Source organism: Muntiacus reevesi, chromosome 2 (assembly GCF_963930625.1).
Source record: "Muntiacus reevesi chromosome 2, mMunRee1.1, whole genome shotgun sequence".
Classification (NCBI taxonomy): Eukaryota; Metazoa; Chordata; class Mammalia; order Artiodactyla; family Cervidae; genus Muntiacus; species Muntiacus reevesi.
Window position 1 is genome coordinate 41,664,575 of NC_089250.1, and position 26,602 is coordinate 41,691,176.

Here is a 26,602-nt window from a genome sequence, read left to right on the forward strand (position 1 = left end):
AGCGCATACGGAGGGGGCGCGCTGACGGACGACTCCAACAGCCAATCGGAATGCGCAGCCTCACTCTCTCCCAACCCCGCTAGCGGGCCTCGTCCAGTCCGAGCTTCCGCTAGCGCGGAAGAGGCGAGCAGAAACTTTACCAGAGTTCCTCGAGGCTCTGGGTCCCACGGAAGGGCCGCGGCCGGCGAGGGTGCGCGGGGGTCGAGGTTGTTGGCGGGGTTGTATTCAGAGGGCGAGGCCGTGGGCGGGGCCCGAGCCAGAGGCGCGTGTGACCCAGGCCTTCGGCGGCCGTCCAGCGGGTTCGCCCCAAAGTGAAACCAATGCGGACGGCGGCGTCCGCGGCAGGTCGCGGGGCGCGTAGTCAGCCAGAGACCTGAGGGTCTGGGAGGCTGGGGTCGTGCGGAAGAGGGTCCCCAGGGGCCGGACGGTCCCGGGGGAGGAGCTCGAAGGCGGGCCCCGGCGGAGGCGGGGAGGGCCCCGAGGAAGGTCCCGGGTGGTCCCCGGCTGGCCCGAGCCCGCGGCCATGGCCACGCCCGCCGACCCGCGGCGGCTGTGCCGGCTGGTGCAGGACGGCCGACTGTGCGCCCTGCGCGGGGAGTTGCGGGCGGCAGGGCACGCGGGCTGCGCGGGGCCGGCCGGGGACACCCTCCTGCACTGCGCCGCCCGCCACGGCCGCCGAGACGTCTTGGCCTATCTGGTCGAGGCCTGGAACCTGGACATCGAAGCCACCAACCGGGACTACAAGCGGCCTCTGCACGAGGCTGCCTCCATGGGCCACCGGGACTGCGTGCGGTACCTGCTGGGCCGGGGGGCCGCGGTCGACTGCCTGAAGAAGGCCGACTGGTAAGTGGTGGGCCTTGCAGAGAGACCCCCTCCCCTCCCCGCTGATGGCAGATTCCTACTCCTGGTCGGCCTCCACACCGTAGCCGGTCAGCCTTCCCCTACAGAGCAGAGCATCATTGCTGCCCTTGTGAGGTTAACTGTTGCAGCCTTCTGCTCCAGACTGCCTCCCTTGATAGAGCAGAGAGCAGTAAGGAGCATGCTCAGATAGAATAGGCTCGAACTACGACTTGCCTGTAGGTACTGCGTGTTGCATGGGACCCAGATGGGATATTCTGGAAACATCTAGCTAAATGATTACTGCACCCATGACACTTTTTAACTTTCCGTTTTGAAATTCCTAATTATCGCTCCTCAGAAATTTCCAAAGACAAGTGGGAAGTTCCATGCACCTTCCCCCAGTCTTGCCGCAAAGTTAACATATTGCCCCAAAGTTCAAGGGGGAGTACAGTAATAAAAAAAAGAAACTGACATTGCTACAATCAGGACACTTACTCAGATTTCACAGTTATACAGGTGAGCACAGGTAAGTGTGTGGGGTGCTCTGTGTGGCTTATTACATGACCACCTTCACAGGCACAGTGCTCACCTCTAGTCCATCAGTTCAGTTCAGTCACTCAGTCGTGTCCAGCTCTTTGGGACCCCTTGGACTGCCGCACACCAGGCTTCCCTGTCCATCACCAACTCCCAGAGGTTGCTCAAACTTACATCCATTGAGTCGGTGATACCATCCAACCATCTCATCCTCTGTCGTCCCCTTCTCCTCCCACCTTCAATCTTTCCCAGCATCAGGGTCTTTTCCAGTGAGTCAGTTCTTCACATCAGGTGGCCAAAGTATTGGGAGTTTCAGCTTCAGCATCAGTCCTTCCAATGAATATTCAGGACTTATTTCCTTTAGGATTGACTGGTTTGATCTTCTTGAAGTCCAAGGGACTCTCAAGAGTTCTCCAACACCACGCCTGTAACCATCACATGAAGTAATTGCATTCTGTTAATAGATCCTCATGGTTTTCCGTCCTCACTATGTCTGTCCACGCGCTTAGAGGTTTGAACACCTGAAGGTTCATAACATAATGAAGTTCATGAATGAATCCGCAAGGAATCCCTGATCTTATATAAAAAAGAATTGCATCAGACAGCTATATAGCTTAATAAAGTACATCTTGCCCACTGGCATGGGGGAATAGGCATCCTTATGTTTTGAGGTTTGCACTTTGGCTGTGACTTAGCAGCAGCAACAGCAAGCACAAGACATTTTCTTCTGCTGCTATTAAGTTGGTCTAAAGATAGTGGAGGCATATTACCTCTTTTAAAACAATTCTGTGCATAAAGAATAGCAAGGAGAGATAAGAAAGCCTTCCTCAGTGATCAATGCAAAGAAATAGAAGAAAATGATAGAATAGGAAAGACTAGAGATCTCTGAACTAAACTGAACTGTGGGTAAAGAAACAGCCTCCCCAAACAACCATCACAAGGGCAAGTTTCACTTGATTGTGGGCTTAGAAAGTGCAGTTACAGAGAGTGATTTTTGACTGTTCTCACCTTGCTGGCTTTCTCAAGTCCTTTCTTCCCTGAAGTCATTCCCTCTGCGAAGCCCCTTCTTGAAGATTCCAGCCTTCATTCATCCAGTTTTCTCCCTCTTGATTTTTCCTTCACTCTCATTACTACATTACCAGAAATAAAAAACCGAAACATTTTAAATGTAGCAGTGTGTACATGACCATCTCAAATGCCCTAGCTGTCCCAATAAGGACGTACTGTATAGCACAGGGAACTTTGCTCCATGTTATGTGGCAGCCTGGATGGGAGCGGAGGTTTGGGGAAGATTGGGTCCATGTATATGTATGGCTGAGTCCCTTCACTGTTCACCTAAAACTATCACAACACTGTTAATCTGCTGTGCCCTAATACAAAATTAAAAAAATGAAAACAAAATTGTCGATGATTAAGTAATACCAAGGCAGTCTCAGGACAAATCCTGGCTGAGACCCACCTAGTTGTGTTGAGCTCTGGCTGGGCCAGACCCTGGGGATAGGAGGTAACCAGGGTCTACCCTGCTTTCCAGGGGTCATAGGCATGAGAGGGTTCCAGGTCACTCTGGGAATACCCTGCCAATGCAGACAATGCAAGAGACATGGGTTTGATCCCTGGGTCGGGAAGATCCCCCAGAGGAGGACATGGCAACCCACTCCAGTATTCTTGTCCCGGGAATCCCACGGTCAGAGGAGCCCAGTGGGCTACAGTCCACGGGTTGTCAAAGAGTTGGACATGACTGACTGAGCACGCACACACGTAGGAGCAGATGAGAAGCAGGAGCACAGAATCACTTTGGTGGGAGGAGAGGAGTTGACAGTGATGTAGTTCAGTCTCCCCAGTGTGGACACATATCAAGTCAGGAACTTACCGTAATATACCGCTGTTCCACCTGCTCTACCAGTGTAGGCTCCTTTCAGCAAGGCGCTGTGTCAAGTGCTCCTTTTTTCTTTATTTATTTTTAAAATATTTATTTGGCCCTGCTTGTGTGTGCATACTTAACCTCTCAGTCATTTCCGACTCTGCAACACCATGGACTTTAGCCCCCCAGGCTCCTCTGTCAGTGGGATTCTCCAAGCAAGAATCCTGCCATTTCCTTCTCCATCAAATGCTCTTTTTAAAGCACTTTCACCACAGTTTAATAAAAGGTTACAGATAGAAGTGAATGGGATGATCTTGCAAAGTGCCTCTTTTGCAGATATTCAGCACAAACTGTAACTTTGATGGGTTCTGTCCCAGTTCAATGCTATACTAAAAACTAGTTCAGAAGCACTTTTGCCTCCTCTGTGTTTCCCACTTGCAGGGGCACCCATATCACAGTCGTTTTTCCCTGGTTATTTCTCCCAGCTTCCTCACGGCAGGGAAGTTGCCAGCCAAAGCTGTTTGCCTGCTTCCCAGACCCCCTGAGTCCTCCAGGTCTTCTGTCTTCGCCATGGGTGTGCATTTTTCTGAAGCCCCAGTCCCGGGCTTCCAGGGTCTCAGCTGCTATTCCACCTGACAGCTTGTCCCATCGGCCTTAGGACTCCTCTGATGATGGCCTGCACAAGGAGAAACCTCGAGGTGATCCGGGATCTCGTGGAGCACGGCGCCAATCCGCTCCTGAAGAACAAAGATGGCTGGAACAGTTTCCACATCGCCAGCCGTGAAGGCCACCCTCTGATCCTCCAGTACCTGCTCACAGTTTGCCCCTCTGCCTGGAGGACAGAGAGCAAGATCGGGAGGACCCCACTGCACACGGCAGGTGTGGTCCAGACCTGCAGGATGTCCCCCGTGGTGGGGGTGGTACAGGGGAAGTAGGGGGCAGGGAACACAAGCTACTTTGGGGTGTTTTGGCAAACAGTTTCCAAAGCCAATGTCACTCGGCCCTCAGCTTGCATGTCTTTCTTGTTTTAGGTGACTTTTCACTTCTATCTGTCTTCTCCTCCCCAGTTAGTTAGATGGTGATGGTGGTGGGGGTGGTTTAGTCACTAAGTTGTGTCCAACTCTTGCGATCCCCAGGGACTGTAGCCCACCAGGCTTCTCTGTCCATGGAATTCTCCAGGCAAGAACACTGGAGTGGCTTTCCATTGCCATCCACAAGTTATATGGTGGGCTGCTTCTGTTCCTTACCGTGTCTCTGACCTTGGGCAAGGAAATTAATCTCTCTAGCAGGTTTCCTTAGCCACAGAATAATGGCAGCAACGAAGCCCATATCATAGGGTCATGGGGATTAAGGTGCACACACATCACTCAGCACAGCGCTCCACACACAGTGAGCTCAGGATGGCTACAGCTGCTGTTTTCACATCATGATGATGATGATGACTATTAAAAGCAGAAGGAAAGGGGACTGTTCCCTCATATCTTCAGCAACACCTGCTACAGTGCTGTCCATTTAAATAAACACAAACGAGAGTCTGCTCAGTCGTGTCTGACTCTTTGCCACCCCATCAACTGTAGCCAGGCTCCCCTGTCTATGGGATTCTCCAGGCAAGAGTACTGGAGTGGGTTGCTGTTTCCTCCTCCAGAGGATCTTCCCGACCCAGGGATTGAACCCATGTCTCTTGCACCTCCTGCATCGATAGGCAGACTCTACCACTAGCACCACGTGGGAAGCACATGGGTGCTTATAATTAAATCCTGAAGCCCAGTGGATTGTGACTCATCCAATGATAAGGTCGAATATAATTCTGGGCCACTCTTTTGATTGTTTGGAGTAACTATCCTTAACTCTGGACTAAATATTTGTAGATTATCTTAAATTAGTTAAAAGCGAAAGTGTAGCAGTGTAAGACGAAAGGGGCATTAAGCAGCCCAGGAATCCAAATAAAGACGTTTAGACCGTAATTGGTAGCCTACTGGGCAGTACCTTGAACTTGAATACAGGGCTTTTAGGCTTCTCGGAAGTCAAGACCTGTGACATGATATCATTGAGAGGTAGGCACACAGTTGTTCTGGTCACTGGGGGCAGTTAGGAACCAAGGTATCCTTTTAAAAACTTTGAACATAGGGGCTTCCTTGATGACCCAGTAGTTTAAACTCCATGCTTCCACTGCAAGGGGCATGGGTTCGATCCCTGGTTGGGCAGCTAAAATTCCACATGCCTTGCAACACGGCCCCCCACCCCCCCAAAAAAGAGAAAAACTTTGCATATGAGTGGAAAAGCTTCTCTGCTCATAAACTGTTTGATGAGCTCCCCCGCTCTTGTGAAGGAGCAGTCAGCACCCAGTCATTCACACAAAACAGTGGAGAACAGAGAGTCAAAAATCTTTGTTATGGAGGATAGTTATTTTTAGGAGCAGAATTAAATTCCTGGTTATTTTGTCATAGATTACTCTTAAAATGTTTTACATTTCCCAGGCAAAAACTGCCTGGCCCTAGGGATTTGTAGCATGAGGATGAGGATGGAGGTTTAGAGTTAAATGTTTGCCATGAAAGTCTCATAAAGACAGGATGATAAAGGGGTGGCCTTGTACCCATTAGGTGAAAATAGGACTCTTCCCCACTCTTCCAGCTGAATCTGTCCTTTTCTGGGGGCGGTGGCAGCAAGCCTAACCTAATACTCCTTCCTGGGAGGCGCAGCTACAGGGCCAGGGCAGAGAGAGGTGCCAGGAGGGAAGAGGCATTCTAATTTTGCACTAAAAGGCTCTTATTCTCAACTCTCTCCTCCCAGCAATGCATGGCTGTTTAGAAGCAGTAGAGGTGCTTCTTCAGAGGTAAGAACAATACAGCAAATTGAGGACAATATATACTAATTCTGACAGAGTTAGTATCATAAAAGGTTGCTGCATAAAGAGCTCAGGCAAATTGTTCAGAAAGAATCTAAGGTACCAAAAGGGAAATGAAGAAAGGACATAAGCAGATAAAGAAGGTGAAGCAAAAACAGCTAACAAAAACAGCTAACAAAGGGGAGAAGTTATCTGTTTATCTGTTCATCCAACAAACATTCGTTCACTCACTTTCACGTCAGTTTTGGATGCATTGAGTTATATGTACCTGTGAGACACCCAGGAAGAATTGTCTAGTGGGCAGTTAGACACAGATCTAGGTCCAGAGAATAGGTGTGGCTGAGATATAGGAGTGGGCCTCGTTGGCGTAGAAGTGATGATTGAATCCAGAGGATGGAAGAGGTTACCTAGGAGATGGTGAGTGAAGAAGAGGAGGGTGAATGCAGTGCCCTGAGAGCGTCACTGTGTAGGGCTCACCTGCTGCACGTTGGGACATACGTGTCGTCTGCAGTCATAAATACTTCATTCAACCAGCGCTTTCTAAGTGCCTCCTGTGTGTTAGGTGTTAGGCAATAAGCAGCCAACACAGTCCTTTCCCTGACTGCCTGCAGGCTAGTGCGGAAGCCGAGTATAGACACACCATCACAGAAATGTCATAAAATTACAAATTGTGATAATATTGCAAAGGGAAAGTCCATAATTCTGTGCAGGAGCATGGGTTGTCCCTGTAGATCTGGGGGGAAGACAACTCTGTGAGGTCTCCTTGAAGCTACGAGTCAAAGGATGCCTTGGAGGTGGCAAGGTGAAGAATGGCACTGGGATGGTCCAGGAAGGGCAAAGGCAGCAAAGAGCCAGTAGCTAGAGGAGCAGAAGGAGGTGGGACAGGAGGATTGTTGGAGGTAGGAACAGAAGAAGATGGGACAAGTAGGAGATGGGGCTGAGAAAAAGGGGAACTGGGTAGGACCACAAAGAAGATAGGAACACAGTAGAAGATAGGAACAGAAGAAGATGGGACAGCTAGGAGGTGGGGCTGAGAAAAAAGGGAGACCGGTAGGACCATGAAGATAGGAACACAGGAGAAGGTAGTAATGGAAGAAGGTGGAACAGGTAGGAGGTGGGGCCAAGAAGAAGGACCACAGAAAATGTGGGAGCAGAGAAGTAGGAATGGAAGAAGGTAGGACTGGTAGGCAGTGGGGCCAAGAAGAAGGAGAGATAGGTAGGGCCACGAAGAAAGTAGAAACAAGAAGAGAAGGTAGGAATGGAAGGAGGACAGATGGGCTGTGGGACCAAGAAGTGAGACCAGGCTGAAGGGGGTCTCCTTAAGCACAGGGAGGAGAGGCCCGAGGAACCTGGGGAAGTAAGTAGGTTCCATGTAGTCCTGGCCTACAAGGTCATGTTGAGCTTTGTAGACTTTGTCCTTTGTGGTTAGGAAGCAGTTAAAGGTTTTAACCAGGAGTGGCCATAACCTAAATATGTGGTGAAAAGATTACTCCATTGGTGGTGAGAACAAAATGGCTGAGGTGGAACTAAAGAGAGAAAAACAGGTAGGAGGCTGTTGCCTGTTGCCTCTGTCTTGAGGGGTGAAGACAAAGCTGGAAAGAAGGATACCAATTTGTTTCACATGCTGGCTGGAGAATTGAGAGGTTTTGTGAGCGATAAGGGGCGACTATAAAGCTCTCCATAAGAGTCTGGAAAGATATGGCTGATTCATGTCAACGTATGACAAAACCCACTGAAATGTTGTGAAGTAATTAGCCTCCAACTAATAAAAAAAAATTAAAAAAAAAAAAAAAAAGAATCTGGAAAGATGACGATCCCTAAAATGGGATGGGAAGTTGGGGGAGGAGCAGGTTTGCTGGGACACCAACGTGCTCCCCAGACGCTGAGGTGGGGACACAGGGCAAGCACATCAGATCCTCACGGATCCTCTGTAAGGCAGGTGGGCCAGAGTCAGCGCTGTCGAGTTTGAAGCGGTGACTGTTCTCAGCTGTTGCCTTGGGTCTGGGCTCCAGGTGCCAGTACGAAACGGACTGCAGAGACAGGTGTGGCCTCACGCCCTTCATGGATGCCGTTCAGTGTGGCCACATGGACGTGGCCAGGCTGCTCCTCGAAAAGCACAAGGTAGAGAAATGGTTTGGTTCTTTCCCTTCGGTTGTTCCTACAAGTTTTAGCCCAGGAGATAAACAGGAAGCATTGTGATTCAGATGGTGGGTTCAGATCTCAACTCTGCTACCTTCCCCACTGTAGGCCCCCTTTACCTCTTTAAGCATCAGTGTTTCCACATGTAAAACAGACAAGTTTCACTTTTTCACAGGGTTATTGTAAGGATTAAATGAAATGTACAGAAAGCAGTTAGCAAAATGTCTTCAATAAACAGCAGCTGTTTCATAGTAATAATAACAACAGACTCTTCCCTATTGACTATACTTTTTTGGCACCTTAGCTTTGAATCTTAAGCACTTCTTTGGTTAGAGCATCCTTTGAGAAACCGACAAAAGCTCTGTATGACCTACCCAGAAAAACATATGTAGAAGGCAGAGTTTTGCCAAAACGTCAAAAGGTCTGTGGACCCAAGTGTCTGTGCTTCTTTTGCTCACATCCTTCCTCACCTCCTAGGCTTGCGTGTCTGCTGAGGACTCACTGGGGGCCCAGGCGATCCACCGGGCAGCGGTCACTGGGCAGGATGAAGCCATTCGATTCCTGGTCTCGGAGCTTGGCGTCAACGTTGATGCAAGAGCAGGATCCACCCATCTCACGGCACTTCACTTTGCAGCTAAGGTTTGTTTCTTTCTAGAACGGTGTTCCAGCTCCATAAAGGCTTGCCTAACCCTGTTGATGAGTAACCTGTAGTCCTGATTCTTCTGCTCCATCTCTTTGGAAGAAAGAATTTGCCCATAACATACTCTTGAAATGGTCCTGATTCTGAAGCCCTGGGTTCCTTTACATAGAAACCTGCCTCTATTTGTTTCTAGGTAAAAAAGAAAAGCCCTCTACTCCCTGTAATGCCCGCGCTAGGTGTTCCCTCCCATCCTTTTTGTTTTCAGGAATGTTATTTGAAGCCATAAAAATTCATTGTATGAAATTCCTAGCTCTTTATCCTTTTACTGGATTTCAGAAGATTTCTTTAGCTAAAGCGAGGGAATTACATTTACTGGGCTCTCTGACTGATATATGAAGGGCTTTCCTGGCGACTCAGTGGTAAAGAACCCACCTGCCAGCGAAGGAGATGCGAGTTCAATCCCTGGGTCAGGAAGATCCCCTGGGAAAGGAAATGGCTACTGTCAACTGAAAAAGATGTACAACTTGAGAGTTGCGAGTTAAGTTTTATTTGGGCCAAAATGAGGACTACAGCCCGGGAGGCAGCATCTCAGATAGCTCTGGGAGACTGCTCCAGAGCAGCAGTGGGGGAAGGCCAATATATACATGAGGTTTTGGTGAAGGGGGAGTTCCATACCATAAAATACTCATTTTACAAAAGGTTTTTCTGTTAGTCATGAAGATCTGATGTCACCATGAAGGAATTTAGTGCTTCTCTAGATATGAGGAGATACAAGGATTGAGATCATAAAATTTTTTCCTAAAAACATCCAACTATCTATAAAGACCTGTCCCACCAGACTCCCTGGAGCACAGAGTGCCTCACTCTACCCTGAACTCCCTCAGGGGTTGTTGAAGGTCAATAGCTATAGCAGCATGGGGTTCAGTCTCCATAGAGACAGATGGCAGATGTCTTTGTTGTTCACTCATTGTCAGTGCTCTTGGTAAGTGCCAATTTGTAGTTGACACTACCCACTCCATTATTGTTGCCTGGGGAATCCCCGTGGACAGAGGAGCCTGGCGGGCTACAGTCCGTAGGGTCATATAGAGTCGGACACAATGACTAAACAGCCACAACAACTGATGCATGAAGTGTTAAAGGAGTCCAGAACTTTTTGCTCGGAAAGTAGTTGGCTTACACCCTCCTTTTTCACAAGGTGTGAATGTTTTGTGTATAATCTTTAACATTATTGGCTGCCTGCCTTTCCTTGTTTTCTAATCTCAGGAATAGATATTCTTCTGGGGGCCTGCACTCTCCTACCTATGTTCCCCTTTGGCAACATGGGTATACAGTTGAGGGTGGGCTGAGTGTGTGGTCTGGGGCCACAGGGGGGACAAAAGCGAGTGGGAAGATTGAACCTGCAGCCTCGCTTTCCACCTCAGCAGGTACTGATGGGCTGACTGGCCGGATGTAAGGTGTGTCAGTTGCTTCACAAAGGACGGTGCCAACTGTGATAAGAATCCTGTCCGGGGAGGTTACATTGTGTTCCAGTCTATTTTCTCCCCTAAGGGGTTATCAAAGAGCATGTTTGCTTGGAAGATTTAGAATTGTGTCTTCTAAGAAAATCACAAGATTTGAACTCCTTACACTGAGATGAAACCCAGCCGTGCGCCACTGTGTGTGTGCTCAGTCATGTCAGATTCTTGTGCGACCCCCTGGACTATAGCCCACCAGGATCCTCTGTTCATGGGATTCTCCAGGCAAGAAGCCTGGAGTGGGTTGCCATTTACTTCCCCAGAAACCCAACGATAGTAGTCAGTAATTTGGCTTCAAAGTTGATCGTCTCTCTTCTAATAACTAAACACCACCTGCATCTTTATTTAATGATTGACACTGGATTTTGATAGTAATGTGATGAGCCTTCCTTTAGATATGAAAATTCAGTTTTAGCAGGTAAGTACTTTTGATGCTTTCAAACTGTGGTGCTGGAGAAGACTCTTGAGAGTCCATTGAACAGCAAGGAGATCCAACCAGTCAATCCCAAAGGAAATCAACCCTGAATATTCATTGGAAGGACTGAGGCTGAAGCTGAAGCTCCAGTACTTTGGCCACCTGATGTGAAGAACTGACTCATTGGAAAACAGCCTGATGCTGGGAAAGATCGAAGGCAGGAGGAGAAGGGGGTGACAGAAGATGAGATGGTTGGATGGCATCACTGACTCAATGGACATGAGTTTGAGCAAATTTCAGGAGATAGTGAAGGACAGGGAATCCTGGCATGATGCAATCCATGGGTCACAAAGAATTGGACATGACTGAGCAACTGAACAACAACTTTAGATAAAGCACCTAATATGCAGTAGAGTTTGTGTTTAAGGCTTGCTTTTGTCATCACTGCAGTGGTAACATGTTTATTTCAACACTCAGGAAGGTCACGTGAGCACAGTCCAGACGCTCTTATCCTTGGGTGCTGACATCAACGCCAAGGATGAAAGAAATCGATCAGGTATGATCTCATTTTACATGGACTTTGATTGCTAGTAAGCTGAATGTAAACAAAATTAACAGTGAACTTTTATGTTAGAAAAATTAGTCTTATTTTTTTTTATTTTTTTTTTATTTTTTTTTTATTTTTTATTTTTTTTTTTTTTAATTTTTTTTTTTTTAATATTATTTTATTAGTTGGAGGCCAATCACTTTACAACATTTCAGTGGGTTTTGTCATACATTGACATGAATCAGCCATATAGTTACATGTATTCCCCATCCCGATCCCCCCTCCCACCTCCCTCCCCACCCGACTCCTCAGGGTCCTCCCAGTGCACCAGGCCCGAGCACCTGACTCATGTATCCCACCTGGGCTGGTGGTCCGTTAAAAATTAGTCTTAAAATATTATTCCTCAGCTCAGTTGGTAAAGAATCTGCCTGCAATGCAGGAGACCCAGGTTCAATTCCTCGGTCAGGAAGATCCTCTGGAGAAGGAAATGGCACCCACTCCAGTCTTCTTGCATGGATGGAGGAGCCTGGCAGGCTACAGTCCATGGGATCGCAAGAGTTGGTCACAACTGAGCGATGAAACCACCACCAAACAAAATTAACAGTGAACTTTTATGTTTGAAAAATTAGTCTTAATATTATTCCTCTAATAGCTCAGTACCTTTTAATTCAAATAACATATCCATTTGCAAAGCTATAGAACTATTGCTATTACCATGGCAGCAATGATACTTTATTGCGGCTAGTATTACTGTGTTCATAGTAGCTTAAACCACTTAACATATGTGACATCCTAGCACTTTCTTTTTCAACTTTTTGTTTTGTCTTGGGGTGTAGCCGATTAACAATGTTGTGATGGTTTCAGTGAACAGCGAAGGGACTCAGCCATACATACACATGCATCGATTGTCCCCCAAACCTCTCCCCTCCCCCATCCAGGCTGGTGCACAACGCTGAGCAGAGTTCCCTGTGTCATAGCACTTTCTGTGTTAATCCGTGATCACACCAGCCCCTGGGGTGTCACATGTATTCTTCATAGGCTGTCTCTCTTGGAATGTGTTTTAAAACCTTAATCACTGTAATTTTTTAGATTTGAGACTCAGATATTTTTAGACCTAACCCCTTAGTCTTGGGATTTGGAATAAATTTTCTCAGTAGCATTCTGTGCACCAGTGACCATCTTGCCAGGGTTTAGTTTGACCTGTGATGCTTCAGGGCTCACAGGTAACCCACCCCTCACTCCAGGGCTGCAGATGGAGGCCACTGAGTCCAGGCACACAAACTTTCTGCTGATGGCAGGGGAGCAGAGGACCTGGGCTCTTCCAGCCCCCAGGAAGCAGACTGCAAACCCTCAGTGCCAGTTTCTAACCAGAGTGGGAAGGCGTGTCAGCAGTTTTTCTTTCCGTTACATCTTTCTTACGCATAGTGATATTTTTAACTTAGACAGTGAATTCACAAAACTTTGAAAACGCCTTCTGTACCATTTTAAATATCCTGGTTCTCATTAATTTGCTGTGTGCATGTCAATTGTGTCTGACTCTTTGTGACCCCCTAGATTGTAGCCCGAGCCAGGCTCCTCTGGCCATGGGATTCTCCAGGCAAGAATACTGGAGTGGGGTGCCATGTCCTCCTCCAGGGGATCTTCCTGACCCAGGGATTGAACCCGGGTCTCCAGCGGGTCTTCCATTGTCAGGCGGATTCTTTTTACCACTAGGCCACCCGGGCTCCCTGGGGGCTCACATGGTAAAAAATCTGCCTGCAATGTGGGAGGACCAGGTTTGATCCCTGGGTTGGGAAGATCCCCCTGGAGAAGGATATGGGACCCCACTCCAGTATTCTTGCCTGGAGAATCCCATGGACAGGAGAGCCTGACTCAGTCTACAGTTTGTGGGATTGAAAAAGAGTCAGACATGACTCATGAACTTACTTCTATGTTTTAGACAAGTCTCAAATCCTCCCCAATTGGTTCTGTTACTTTTAAAACCATTTCTGACCAAATCAGGTTAAAAGGAAAAATGTTTAGATCCAGAGTAGACAAAGCATAGGCATGAATATGGAACTGTGAAATCTGTGCAGCTGAAGGAACCAGTTTCTATCAGGGGCACCCGGCTCCCCTGTCTGTACTGCTATGGGTGATGCCCTGAGCTGGGTCCTCTGTCCCCACCCAGCCCTGCACCTGGCCTGCGCGGGGCAGCACGCGGCCTGTGTCCAGTTCCTCCTGAGCTCCGGGCTCCAGGACTCTCCCGACGTCTCGGGCGCCCTGGCTCAGCATCTCACACGGAGCCCCAACGTCGTTCAGTGCTTCGACCACAGCGCGATGGCCGAGGGCGTTTCCAGAGATAGACAGTGAGTCCACGGGAACACGTGTGCTGCTACGTCAGTCGCCAGCAGGTGCAGTGAAATAGGTCAGGAGCCAGTGTTTTCTGCATGCCCCCATGGGTGGAGGACTGCCCCTCCAGGATGAAGCGGCTGGCTTTCTGGCTTGATGACAGGCTATTCCACAGTCGGACTCTTTTCAGGGTCTCTGATTCACTTCTTCTACCTTCGAGTGGAGTCTGGAGTCGATGATGGGAATGAAGTTGGCATCTGAAATCCTTAGAGAAACATGAAAATACAGGGTGGGGACTTCCCTGGTGGTTCAGTGTTAAGACTGTGCTTCCACTGCAGGGGCCTAGGTTCAATCCCTGCCCACCCCGAGGTACAGCCAAAAATAAAATAGTTGTTTTAAATAAGAAATTCCAGTGTGCAGACTGTTATGTGTGAGATATTTCATAATAAATCACATGTAGAAAGGCCATGATGATATTTAGAATGTAGCAACTTGCCTTTGCCTTGAGCCACAAAACATGACTGGCCTGTTTACTTTCTTCTTTCACAGGCTTTTCATTGGTCATTACAGCGGTTTAGCTTTTGGTTTCAAAGCCAGGAAGGTAATATTAGGATCTATTTACATAGATGTTTACAAGCAGTTAATGGAAATGCTTCTGTATTCTAAACTCTGATTCTTAATGTTAAACATTAAAACATTTAATGTGCACTAAAGCATTTAATTAAACATTTAAAGTTTAATTAAAACATTAAACTTTAATCTTTTAATCCTGAGGTTATTATTTTTTTAATGACAATTCTGTAGTGGCTCGCTTTGGATAATAAATGCATCTAAAAACACATCAAAGATATTTTCAAACCTTTTTCATAATCTTGTTTGAAAGACGGTGTTTGTTCTTGAAGCCACAAGTCGAGTGTCTTGTCCCACCTGCCCACAGAAAGTGATTTGTAAGTCTCCAATAAATGAGACATGTGACATCATAACTTTAACAAATTCTGTAGCAACTTAGATTGAAGAGAGGAGGAGGCCACCAGCATTTGGATTCTTTTTCTTTTTTTTAATGCAAAGAATAATTATCAGTCCCAGCCAATCTGTTAAAGAAAAATGTATGTGTCAATCACAAGCAACTCAGTTCCCTCGTTCAGAGTAAATCTGCTGGGAACTTAACAGACGTGGCAAGAATGTCCAGTTCTTCGTTCTTCCCAGATGGCACTGGCTGATTTTTATCTCTAGCAACCAGATACATGCTCTGGTAGAAACATGACGGGCTTCCCCCGTCACTCAGTGGTAAAGAATCTACCTGCCAATGCAGGAGACATGGCTTTGATCCCTGGGTATGGAAGATCCCATGGAGAAGGAAATGGCAACCCACTCCAGCATTCTTGCCTAGGAAATCCATGGACAGAGGAGCCTGGCGGGATACAGTCCATGGGGTCACACAGAGTCGGACACGACTGAGCGACTAACACAGTAACAACAGGAACACGACTGTGACCTCTGAGTCACACACTCTCCACCAGTACCTCCTCGAGCTGCACTTTTCCTGTTGCCCCGGAGGTGTCTCTGTGTCACTTACTCTGGTCTGAGGGTGGCCTATGAGGAGGACCCCTACTTGCAGGTGGGACAGGAAGCCCGCCGGGTGCTGCCCGTCACCCCTCGGTGCACCCGTGACTCAGCTTCTCCTCTGCAGTGACTGCTCGCAGGGGCCTTCCCGTCCGGGCTGTGCCCCTCATGTACACACTCACCATGACGCTCGTCTGTGAGGCTGCACTTGGTTCCCCAGGACGCGGCTCTCCATCGGAGAGGCTCCTGGAGCTGGACCCAGGCCGTCAGACGTGCTGCCAAAACCACTGGGGAGCCAGAGAGGACAGTGATAATGGCACTATTCACTGGCAACGATAGGGCAATGATACAATTACACCTGTTCCTGCAATAGTGACGCACTGAGAATGCTAACACAGGGGTGGTGATCATTGGCATCATTCCCTCACTTCCTAATTGTAGGTACTTTTCTCACTTCCTTTGGGTCTTCACTGAATGGGGCCCTTCCCTGGCCACCTGATCTAAAATTCCTTTCCCTCCTTTAACGTTATATCTTCTTCCCTTAGTTTATGCTTTCTCCATAGCCCTGACCACTAAGGAACACACCATACAACTTGAGTTGTTTCTTTTGTCTACCCTCTGTCTCCTCAGCTAGAAGGTAAGCTCCTCGGCCAGGGTTTCTGTGTCTCTTGCTCACTCACTGTATCTACAGAGCCCAGAACAGCGCTGGTACGTGTGATCTGGATACAGTCAGTGAGTGGAGGACGACTCCCATGGTCTTGAGCACCGCATCCTGGATGCTGTACTGAGCACCCTTCCTAGCCAGCCTCGTCCTTCCCTGGCTCTTCCGCAGTGCAGCCCTCCTGACCATCCTCCGTCTCAAGCATCCTTTCTCATCCCGACCTACCCTTGGTCCCCTGCTCATTGGCACTGCTGGTCCCTGCCACCAGCTTCCAGCTGCTGCTCTAGTTCACAGGGACCTAACTGCCAATTCAGGTGACGTCCTTTGGCCCTCCTGTTCCTGAGGCTTTCAGTTCAATGAGCGATCACTCCCACCTTCCGGAAGCTGGTTTCCTGTCACCTCCAACAACCTGCTTCTGGGCTTTGCTCTCTGTTTTCTTTCCCGTCTCCGTCAGGCCCTGACCTGTAAGGGCTTCTGTCGCTGCTCCGTCCTGCACGACCACGTCTCACCCACTCTTATCCCACTGCCCCTGACCAACGAGTCTCTCCAGCTCTGACCCTCTGCTGCTGGCTGTACGTTTTTGCATGGACGTCCTAAGTCGGCCCCACATCCAGCTCACTTAAAACCTAGCTTACCCATAAAATCAAAAATTTTGAAAACATTTAAATCAACTATACCCCAGTATAACATAAAAGGTAAAGAAAAAAAGACCTGTGCTCCCCCAAACTCCCTACATTCATTCCAGAGCTGGCACACCACCCCTCCCCCGACCTCCCTGGGGCCTTCCTTGGAAAGGAGGCCTGGCTGTCTGGTCGACTCCACCCCACGGTGACTCCCTGGCCCGGTTTCAGCTTTGCACCCTGACTGACGCTGCTGCAGTCCCTCAGACCCACCCATGGAGCTCTGCCATGACCCAGTGCATTGACCGCTGATGCTTTCTCCCTGTGTCCCCTTCCAGAGAGTGGCCGCCACCTGCCCCGGGGTTTTCAGCACCCCGCCTATGACCAGCACCCGGAGGCCACAGGCGGTCCTTCTGAGAGCACAGCTGACCTACGTGAAATTTCAGGGCAGAGGCTGGGAAGAAATACAGTTTTGTCATTTGAAAATAGCTGGGACTCCACACATTTTACATATATACCTGTAAAAAAATATATATGTATATATACAAGATAGTATTTACAACAAAAAAAAAAAGTTTAAAGGGATTGCAACAGGGAAAAGAAAGTACAAAACTCAGAGCCAGAAAATGACAGCACTGTGCCCGTGTCAGTTTATCCAGCTTGCCATTCCTAGAGCCACCAGAAGGTGGCGGGCCAGGGCAATATTGCATTTATTCTCCCAGGAATTTTTAAGGTTCAGTGGTTAAGAGACTCAGAGAGGCAATGGCACCCCACTCCAGTACTCTTGCCTGGGAAATACCATGGATGGAAGAGCCTGGTAGGCTGCAGTCCATGGGGTCGTTAAGAGTCAGACATGACTGAGCGACTTCACTTTCACTTTTCACTTTCATGCATTGGAGAAGGAAATAGTAACCTACTCCAGTGTTCTTGCCTGTAGAATCCCAGGGACAGGGGAGCCTGGTGGGCTGCCGTCTATGGGGTTGCACAGAGTCGGACACAACTGAAGCAACTTAGGAGCAGCAGCAGCAGCAGCAGTTAAGAGACTAACTAGAAGCCTTAAGTGAACGGATACAGCCTGAATGCACTGGAATATGTCTGTTTGGATTAGTCTCTGATAACTTCAGAGCAGCTCTCAGAGCTCTAGAGCATTCTCCTATCCCAGCTTGTAGCATGCATGGGCTTTATTTTTCCCCGTTTTGTTGAAAAATCCATCATCAACCAAGATTCAGATGGACATGAAACACCTAGGAACAAAGTCCAGCTTGCTGGTTACCTTGTCCCTTAGTCCACAGCTCTGGGTCTCTCACATGCTTCCTGTTCTCCCTGCTGATAAGAGCTTAGCTAGCTTAGTTTAATCATTTAACATTCAGTTCAGTTCAGTTCAGTCGCTCAGTTGTGTCCAACTCTTTGCCACCCCATGAATCGCAGCACACCAGGCCTCCCTGTCCATCACAAGCTCCCGGAGTTTAGTCAAACTCATGCCCATCGAGTCAGTGATGCCATCCAGTCATCTCATCCTCTGTCGTCCCCTTCTCCTCCTGCCCCCAATCCCTCCCAGCATCAGGGTCTTTTCCAACGAGTCAACTCTTCGCATGAGGTGGCCAAAGTATTGGAGTTTCAGCTTCAGCATCAGTCCTTCCAATGAACACCCAGGACTTATCTCCTTCAGGATGGACTGGTTGAATCTCCTTGCAGTCCAAGGGACTCTCAAGAGTCTTCTTCAACACCACACTGCAAAAGCATCAATTCTTTGGTGCTCAACTTTCTTCACAGTCCAACTCTCACATCCATACATGACCACTGGAAAAACCATAGCCTTGACCAGACAGACCTTTGTTGGCAAAGTAATGCCTCTGCTTTTTAATATGCTATCTAGGTTGGTCACAACTTTCCTTCCAAGGAGTAAGCGTCTTGTAATTTCATGGCTGCAGTCACCATCTGCAGTGATTTTAGAGCCCAAAAAATAACGTCTGACACTGTTTCCACTGTCTCCCTATCTATTTCCCATGAGGTGATGGGACCAGATGCCATGATCTTAGTTTTCTGAATGTTAAGCTTTAAGCCAACTTTTTCACTCTCCTCTTTCACTTTCATCAAGAGGCTCTTTAGTTCTTCACTTTCTGCCATAAGGGTGGTGTCATCTGCATATCTGAGGTTATTGATATTTCTCCCGGCAATCTTGATTCCAGCTTGTGCTTCTTCCAGCCCAGCGTTTTTCATGATGTACTCTGTATATAAGTTAAATAAGCAGAATGACAATATATAGCCTTGACGTACTCCTTTTCCTATTTGGAACCAGTCTGTTGTTCCATATCCAGTTCTAACTGTTGCTTCCTGACCTGCGTACAGGTTTCTCAAGAGGCAGGTCAGGTGGTCTGGTATTCCCATCTTCTTCAGAATTTTCTACAGTTTATTGTGATCCACACAGTCGAAGGCTTTGGCATAGTCAATAAAGCAGAAATAGATGTTTTTCTGGAATTCTCTTGCTTTTTCGATGATCCAGCGGATATTGGCAATTTGATCTCTGGTTCCTCTGCCTTTTCTAAAACCCTTGAACATCTGGAAGTTCTTGGTTCACGTGTTGCTGAAGCCTGGCTTGGAGAATTTTGAGCATTACCTTACTAGCATGTGAGATGAGTGCAATTGTGCAGTAGTCTGAGCATTCTTTGGGATTGCCTTTCTTAGGGATTAGAATGAAAACTGACCTTTTCCAGTCTTGTGGCCACTGCTGAGTTTTCCAAACTTGCTGGCATATAGAGTGCAGCACTTTCACAGCATCATCTTTCAGGATGTGAAATAGCTCAACTGGAATTCCATCACATCCACTAGCTTTGTTGATGGTGATGCTTTCTAAGGCCCACTTGACTTCACATTCCAGGATGTCTGGCTCTAGGTGAGTGATCACACCATTGTGATTATCTGAGTCGTGAAGATCTTTTTTGTACAGTTCTTCTGTGTATTCTTGCCACCTCTTCTGAATATCTTCTGCTTCTGTTAGGTCCATACCATTTCTGTCCTTTATTGAGCCCATTTTTGCATGAAATGTTCCCTTGGTATCTCTAATTTTCTTAAAGAAATCTCTTAGTCTTTCCCATTCTGTTGTTTTCCTCTATTTCTTTGCATTGATCTCTAAGGAAGGCTTTCTTCTCTCTCCTTGCTATTCTTTGGAACTCTGCATTCAAATGGGAATATCTCTCCTTTTCTTATTTGCTTTTCACTTCTCTTTATTTCACAGCTATTTGTAAGGCCTCCTCAGGCAACCATTTTGCCTTTTTGCATTTCTTTTCCATGGGGATGGTCTTGATCCCTGTCTCCTATACAATGTCACGAACCTCTGTCCATAGTTCATCAGGCTCTCTGTCTATCAGATCTAGTCCCAACTGAAACAAAAATCACTCAGTGAGAAAAGTCTGGAAGCTGACAGAGCAGACTTGTGGACACAGCAGGTGAAGAAGAGGGCAGGGCACATGCAGAGAGACTGAAGCGACTTAGCAGCAGCAGCAGCATTAAGACATATATGTTAGCATGTATAAAATAGATAGCCAGTGAGAATTTGCCGTATAGCACAGGGAACTCAAGTCCAGTACTCTGTGATAACCTAGAGGGTGGGCTAGGGAGGGAGGTTGGAGGGAGGTTCAGGAAAGAGGGAACATATGTATTCCTGCAGCTGATTCATGTTGATGTGTGGCAGAAACTAACACAGCACTGTAAAGCAATTATCTTCCAATTAAAATATAAATTAAAAAAAAAAAGTCTGCAGGTCAAGAAAAACACGTCCTCCGAAAGCAAAGAAGGAACCATTTGCTCCATGAGTGTGGATCCCATATACTCTCAAAACCCTGGTCCTTCCTGACCTTATACACGTGCCCGTGGGGAAGGCAGATCAATAAAACGTTCATACATATCACTGTTCCTTCTCAGAGCTTCCGTCCACTCTATCCACACCTCCCTTGTTGCCTCCATTAGTTAGGGTATCAGTTCTGCTCCCATAGTTAAGATCCAAAATAACAGTTGCATACACACAAATGTATTTCTGCCCCAAGTAAAAGCCTGGGTAAAGCCAGCTCAGAGTGAGTTAGGACAGCTGGGGATAGGCAGACCCCCGGTGCCAGTGGTCCAGGCCCTAAGCCTGCTCTCCAGCCTATGAAGGGAGTCATGTCCCCTTTGAGGAAGGGCCGCAGTGTAGCCAGAGTCTAACGGATGCTGTGGGTCAGAGATCGTCTGGCATCGACGCTGCTGGTTGGCGGCTCAGGTGTTTGCAGGGGCCTCCCTCAGAGGCCTCTTCCTATGGGCTGGTGTGAGCGTCTTCATGGGGTGGGGGCTGGGGTCCCAGAGGTGAGCGTCCAGAGAGGGGAGAGACCATACTGCCTTTCCCCATCTGCCATCGGTCAGGGTTGACTGGGGAAGTCTTGCCCAGCTTCAGGGGCAAGGCAGACAGCCTCTACCTCGGGAGAAGGGGTTTGGGGAGGGTGGACAAGTTCCAGACCAGGTGGGGCAGCAGGTGGGCCTGGAACTGCTGTGAGAGCCCCTGTCCACACCACCGCCCTTACATCTATCTGGCCTGAATTCCTATAACGGCCTCTGGCTGCTCCTGCTTCCTCCACTTTGATGCTTCCCTTCACGTAACTCTCATGAGCAGCCCCCAAAGCTGATAACACATCGGATGGTTTCCCCTGCTTGCAGACTCATCGTCTCTACTTGGGGTGGAGCATTCACAGTCCCACACTGCCTGCAGGCCCCTGCCTCCCACCCACCACATAGAAAACCTCTCTCTGGGTCCCACTTCCCTGCCTTCAGTTCCCCAAACTAACCAGACTTTCTTACACTTCAATGTCTTCTGGAAATTTCTCTTGACTTGTCCTGTGGGTTCCTCCTGTTCATCCTGGCCCCCGACAGCCTCAGAGCAGCCCTCTGCCACACTGTGTTCCATCCCTTCACACAACTGCTCATAACTGGCCTGAGAACACCAGGCTTTTCTGCAAAATGAAAACCCACAAGATCAGGGTCCATGCCTGCTTTGCACTTGACATACGTGCGTGCATGCATGCTACGTCGCTCCAGTTGTGTTTCGACTCTTTGCAACCCCATGGACTATAGCCTGCCAGGCTCCTCTGTCCAAGGGATTCTCCAGGCAAGAATGCTGGAGAGGGTTGCCATTTCCTCCTCCAGGCGGCATAGGTGGGTCCCACGTAAGTCTTTGTGGAATGAGTGAAGGGGCAGTGAGGGGCAGCGAAGAGGGGACCAGACTGTGCCCTCAGGAAGCTGACATCTGTAACAGGAACAGGGCTTGTTCTGTGACTATGTCAGGGCTCTGTGTGGTGGGGCCATGTGAGGAGATGGCTTCTTGGAAGACATGGCATCTGGGCTGGGCCTGGAAGGGTGGAAATCATGTTGATTTTTGGAGACGGTGGGCAAGGGTTTCCGGAGCAGAGTCAACAGTGAGGATGTGATACAACGAGGTCAGGGTTGCCAGAGAAGATGCAGTTACATTTGAATTTCAGATAAACCACGAATGCTTCTTTATTATAAATACATCCTAAATATTTCACAGGATGTAATTCCACTGAAAAGCATTGGTGGCTTATCTGAAGTTTAGATTTGACTGGGTGTCCCAGATTTTGCCAGGTCTGGCGACCCTAAATGAGACCCCAGTTCACAGAGAATACTTGCCTCTCCCAGTGGGTTTCTGCTGAACAATGGTACCTTTGTTTCCCATCTCACAAGCCAGGGACAGAGACCTGTCACGTGAAGAGTCACATGGCTCCTCTGGGCATTGCTGCCCCCGGCGATGCTGACTTCAGGTGCCCCCAATCTCACTGCTGCTGAGTCAGGGCAAGTGTGTAAGATAAAAGGAAGGAAGCAGACTTTGGCGGCAGAGACCTCTGTTTAAGAAACAACCCTGCATCTCCCCGTTCAGGAGAATTCAGACCAAGTGACTCAATGTTCTCATCTGTAGAAAGGCCACGATGCCCACCTGCCAGAAGGGTCTGAGTATAGCACCTGGCACATTGAAAGCACTAAGTGAAGGCCTGGCTCTCTGACATCCGTTATTTGCTTTGTAACCTGTCATTAAAAGCATTGCCACTGCTTGTCATGTAGTGTCAGTTTCCCCAATTGCAACAGAGAATAGTATTATCAAAATTTCTTAGAGTTTTAAGTCTAAGAGTCCATTCAGTCCAGTCAAGGCTCAGCAAAGTTCAATAACTTATCTGCTCTTCAGCCAAGCATCTGAAAACCCAGCTGGCCCTCTGCCCTCTTAAGTCACGGGCTTGATGCTCTGTGCATGTCCAACCAGCCAGACGTGAGCTCTTGAAGGCATCAGAGTGCATCACTGCTTCTTTCCAATAATCAAGAGGTTTTCTCTCTTTTAAACATCAGTAACAAGGACTTCCCGGCTGGTCCAGTGGCTGAGACACTGCATCCCAAGGCAAGGGGCCCAGGTTCGATCCCTGGTCAGGGAACTAGATCCTGTATGCTGCAACTAAGACCTGGTGCGGCCAAGATAAATAAATAAAAAGTTTTAATAAATAAATATCAGTGAGAGTTGTGCCAAGGCAGGAACTTCAGTTTCCCTTTCAGCTGCCTGAATATAATCCAGGGAAAGAAAAGCCTGAGAAATTATCTGACCTCTTTTCACTGGCCTCAGCAAGGAGCTTGACTTCCTGGTGCGGTGAATTTCACACACACACACAGGTCTTACTCTTTTTTTTTTTTTTTTTTTTTTTAGCACATAGAACATAACAAGCAAACACTTTTACTATCCAGGCTTCAATCTAGACCGAAAGTGGGTTGCTAAGAACAAGACAGTTTAGCAGCCCGGCCACACTTCCCCTGCTTTGCCTTTTGGTTTTCACCTCAGTGTCATTTCTCCAAATCAAAGGCGCTCACAGGAGGGGAAGCTGCAGAGCCTGAGGGCGTGTACTTGGCACTCATCCACCACTCGCATCATCGCTGGAGTTAATTGATCTTCGTCATATTTTTTCCAGCTGTCAAGTTAGCATGGGGGCAGGGGCAGGGAAGCAGCGGCTTGTGACTGCACTTCTCAAACGTCCCAGCTTTGCAACCCACTGCAACAGCCTGGGCTGGTTCACCCACTTGCCAGAGTCCAGAGATGGGACAGGGGTCCCCAGAGCTCAGGGATAAACAATAATCTTCCCTCTTATCTTAATCCAAAGATGGGGTGGTGCTCTCTGTAGGCAAGCTGCTGTTCAGCCGCTCAGTCCTGTCTGACTGTGACCCCATGGACTGCAGCTCGCCAGGCTTCCCTGTCCTTCACCATCTCCTGGATCTGTAGGCAAGTAACATCCTTTGAAAGGATTAGCCCATGAGGAAGTGTGAGGGGCAGGGACAAAGGAGGGACAGAAAAAGAAAAAAAAAAAAAAAAAAAGATCAACCCACAAAACACCTGGAACAGTTCTTCTTTACAACTGGTTTTCAAATCAGTAACAAGACTCAGTTCTCTAGGTATTTTCACCAGAGCAAATCTCAAGACAGATGGTCCCCCTGGCCAGCTGAAGAGTAGATAGGTCCAAGGCTACGTTATAAGTGAAATACTCAGTTCTTCAGGAAGACTCGAAAAATACCTCTGAATGAAGTAAGAGGAGGCTATGCTGAGGCTGTGATTTAGTGTGTTTCATTTGAGATTTGAGAGGGTGCTCCCCGAGAAAGAAGCCATTACTGCCTCCAGGAGGGAAGAGGAGGCTCCTGGAGGCAGGGGCTCCTTTGGGTTGACCTGCGTGTGAGATGAGAAACAAACCCCCAGGCTCAGAATTGTGGGATTCCTGGACCAGCAAAGACTCACAGTGAAGAGGAAAATCGCATGTATATGGAATCTATAAGGATGGTACTGATGAACTTATTTGCAGGGCGGGGATGGAGATGCAGACATAGAGAACAGATGTATGGATCCGGGGTGGAGGAGAGGGGAAAGAGAGAGGGGGACAGATGGAGAGAGCAGCATGGAAACGTACACACTACCACTTGTCAAATAGCCAGTGGGGATTTGCTATGTGACTCAGGGAGCTCAGACCAGAGCTCTGTGACAACCTAGAGGGACAGGATGGGGTGGGAAGTGGGAGGGAGCGGACATACATATACCTGTGGCTGATTCATGCTGACGTATGGCAGAAAACAGCACAATATTATTGGGTAATAAAGCTATTATCCTTCAATTAAAAACAATTTTTTAGAAAGAGAGGGAGGGAGATCTCACAGATAAGTGTTGATAAGACCAGTGATGAGGTCCAGTTTCTCTAGTTTATCCCCTCTGAGGTGGTCTCCATCCTTCCTGAGTCCATGCTAGACAAGCACAGCCAGCTTCCACCCAGATAAACAGCAAGGAGAAAGGAGAGAGAGAAGGCAGCTATGGGAGGAAATTAGTACTTCCACAGATGAAAATAGCTGGTGATTCCACATTTTCACTGCAGGAGGAAGAACAGCTGCTCTTCCCACCCAAGAGCCCAGTGACTTGTGAAAAGCTAAATACAGTGCTGGTTCAGAATCGAGTCTGTGCTGTCCTCAGCGTGAGCCCAAGTGCCAAGGGTTAGACTATTTTTTAATGCAGTTACCAAAAAACAAGGTATAGCTAAAATGGGTGATTTATTCAACAAGGACCTACTATGTATCACAGGGAACTCTACTCAATGTTCTGTAGTAGTAACCTATATGGGAAAAGAATCTAAAAAGAGTGGATGTATATGTGTAACTGAATCCCTCACTGTAAACCCTAAAACTAGCACAGTGTTGTAAATCAGCTATGCTCTATTATACAATAAAAACTATCTTTCAAAAAGACACTAAAAATAAAATGGGTGGTTTGCATTTTTTATTCCTAACTACAAAATTAAGACATGATCAAGTGCAGGGAAACATAAAAGAGAAGGAAAGGCTTAAGATTTTAAATGTTTATGAAAATAAAGTGTATGCACAGAAATAATGCAAACAATACAGAACTACAAACACAGAAAATGAAAGTTCCCGGATAGCCTTCCTGGAACCAACCAAAGCAAATGATTTAGTGGACAGTTTTCCAGATTTTTCTCTGTATATGTGAAATCAAATATATACATTTATATGGTTTAGTTGCTAAGTCATGTCCAACTCTTGTGACACCATGGCCTGTAACCCACAAGGTTCCTCTGCCCATGAGATTTCTTTCCCAGGACAAGAATACCAGAGTGGGTTGCCATTTCCTTCTCCAGGGGATCTTCCTGACTCAAGGATTGAACCCAGGTCTCCTGCATTGCAGGCAGATTCTTTACCAACTGAGCCACCAGGGAGGGTATACATTTGTGGGGTGGGGGGAGTTTTACAAAAATCTGATCATGATTTAATACTTTCTTTTGGGAGTTCACTTTCTTTTTTCTCATAACTACATCTTGGACATCCTTCCATGCTAGTTCTTTATAGACAAACTGTATACTACATAACTGCTACACAAGGTTTCACTGAGTAGGTATAATTGCAGGTGAATACTTTAACCCTAAATTTATCTAATAGCATTATAGTCATACCAAAAGGCAATTTAAGGACTTCAATGTCATCGTACTCTCATTACATAAATACAGTGTTTGGCGTTTATTCTTGTTTCCTTCCTGCCTTTGTCCATCTGCACACATTTCTCATCACTTGTTCATTTAACCCAGAACTTCCCATGGAATCCTTGCTACCGAGGGCTGCTGGGGGCTGCCAGGTCCTAAGAAATGACTAAACAAGCAAATGTGTCAAGACAACATGTCATTGTTAAAACCCTCTTACAGTTAAATATAAGTAGGCCATTTGTACAGATTTTAAATACCTTCCTGAAAAAGCAAAAGGCTTTCATTTCTGTCAAATACTTTTATAAAGGCAGAATTCCCTTTCCCTGTCCTGGGTCTGTTTTGTCACAGCATCTGGGAATCCCAGGGGCAGGGTGTGGAGGGCTCTGCTGGGTGTGGTGTCCGTTGGTTTGTGACAGCATTTAGCCAACTGGTAACTTTACTTCAGGGTTTCTTGGTGGCTCACTGGTAAAGACTCTGCCTGACAATACAGGAGACATAAATTCAATCCCTGGATTGGGAAGATCCCCTGGAGAAGGGCATGGCAACCCACTCCAGT

General features: G+C 47.6%; 1 protein-coding gene across 6 annotated transcripts; it reads left to right on the forward strand.

Moving 5' to 3' along the window:
* The first annotated feature begins 119 nt into the window (after positions 1 to 119).
* Positions 120 to 25,315, forward strand: ANKRD16 (ankyrin repeat domain 16). Of its 6 annotated transcripts, XM_065921363.1 has the most exons (8): positions 120 to 843; positions 3,894 to 4,114; positions 6,026 to 6,068; positions 8,093 to 8,201; positions 8,697 to 8,858; positions 11,266 to 11,344; positions 13,503 to 13,680; positions 13,854 to 14,511. In XM_065921363.1, the coding sequence occupies exons 1-8, from the start codon at positions 524 to 526 to the stop codon at positions 13,900 to 13,902; spliced, it is 1,161 nt and encodes a 386-aa protein (XP_065777435.1). In that variant the 5' UTR covers positions 120 to 523; the 3' UTR covers positions 13,903 to 14,511. The 6 variants fall into 6 exon arrangements, with proteins under 6 accessions (XP_065777435.1, XP_065777441.1, XP_065777440.1 ...); XM_065921369.1 differs by lacking the exons at positions 13,503 to 13,680; positions 13,854 to 14,511 and adding an exon at positions 24,934 to 25,315; XM_065921368.1 differs by lacking the exons at positions 13,503 to 13,680; positions 13,854 to 14,511 and adding an exon at positions 22,232 to 24,887.
* Positions 25,316 to 26,602: the final 1,287 nt, after the last annotated feature.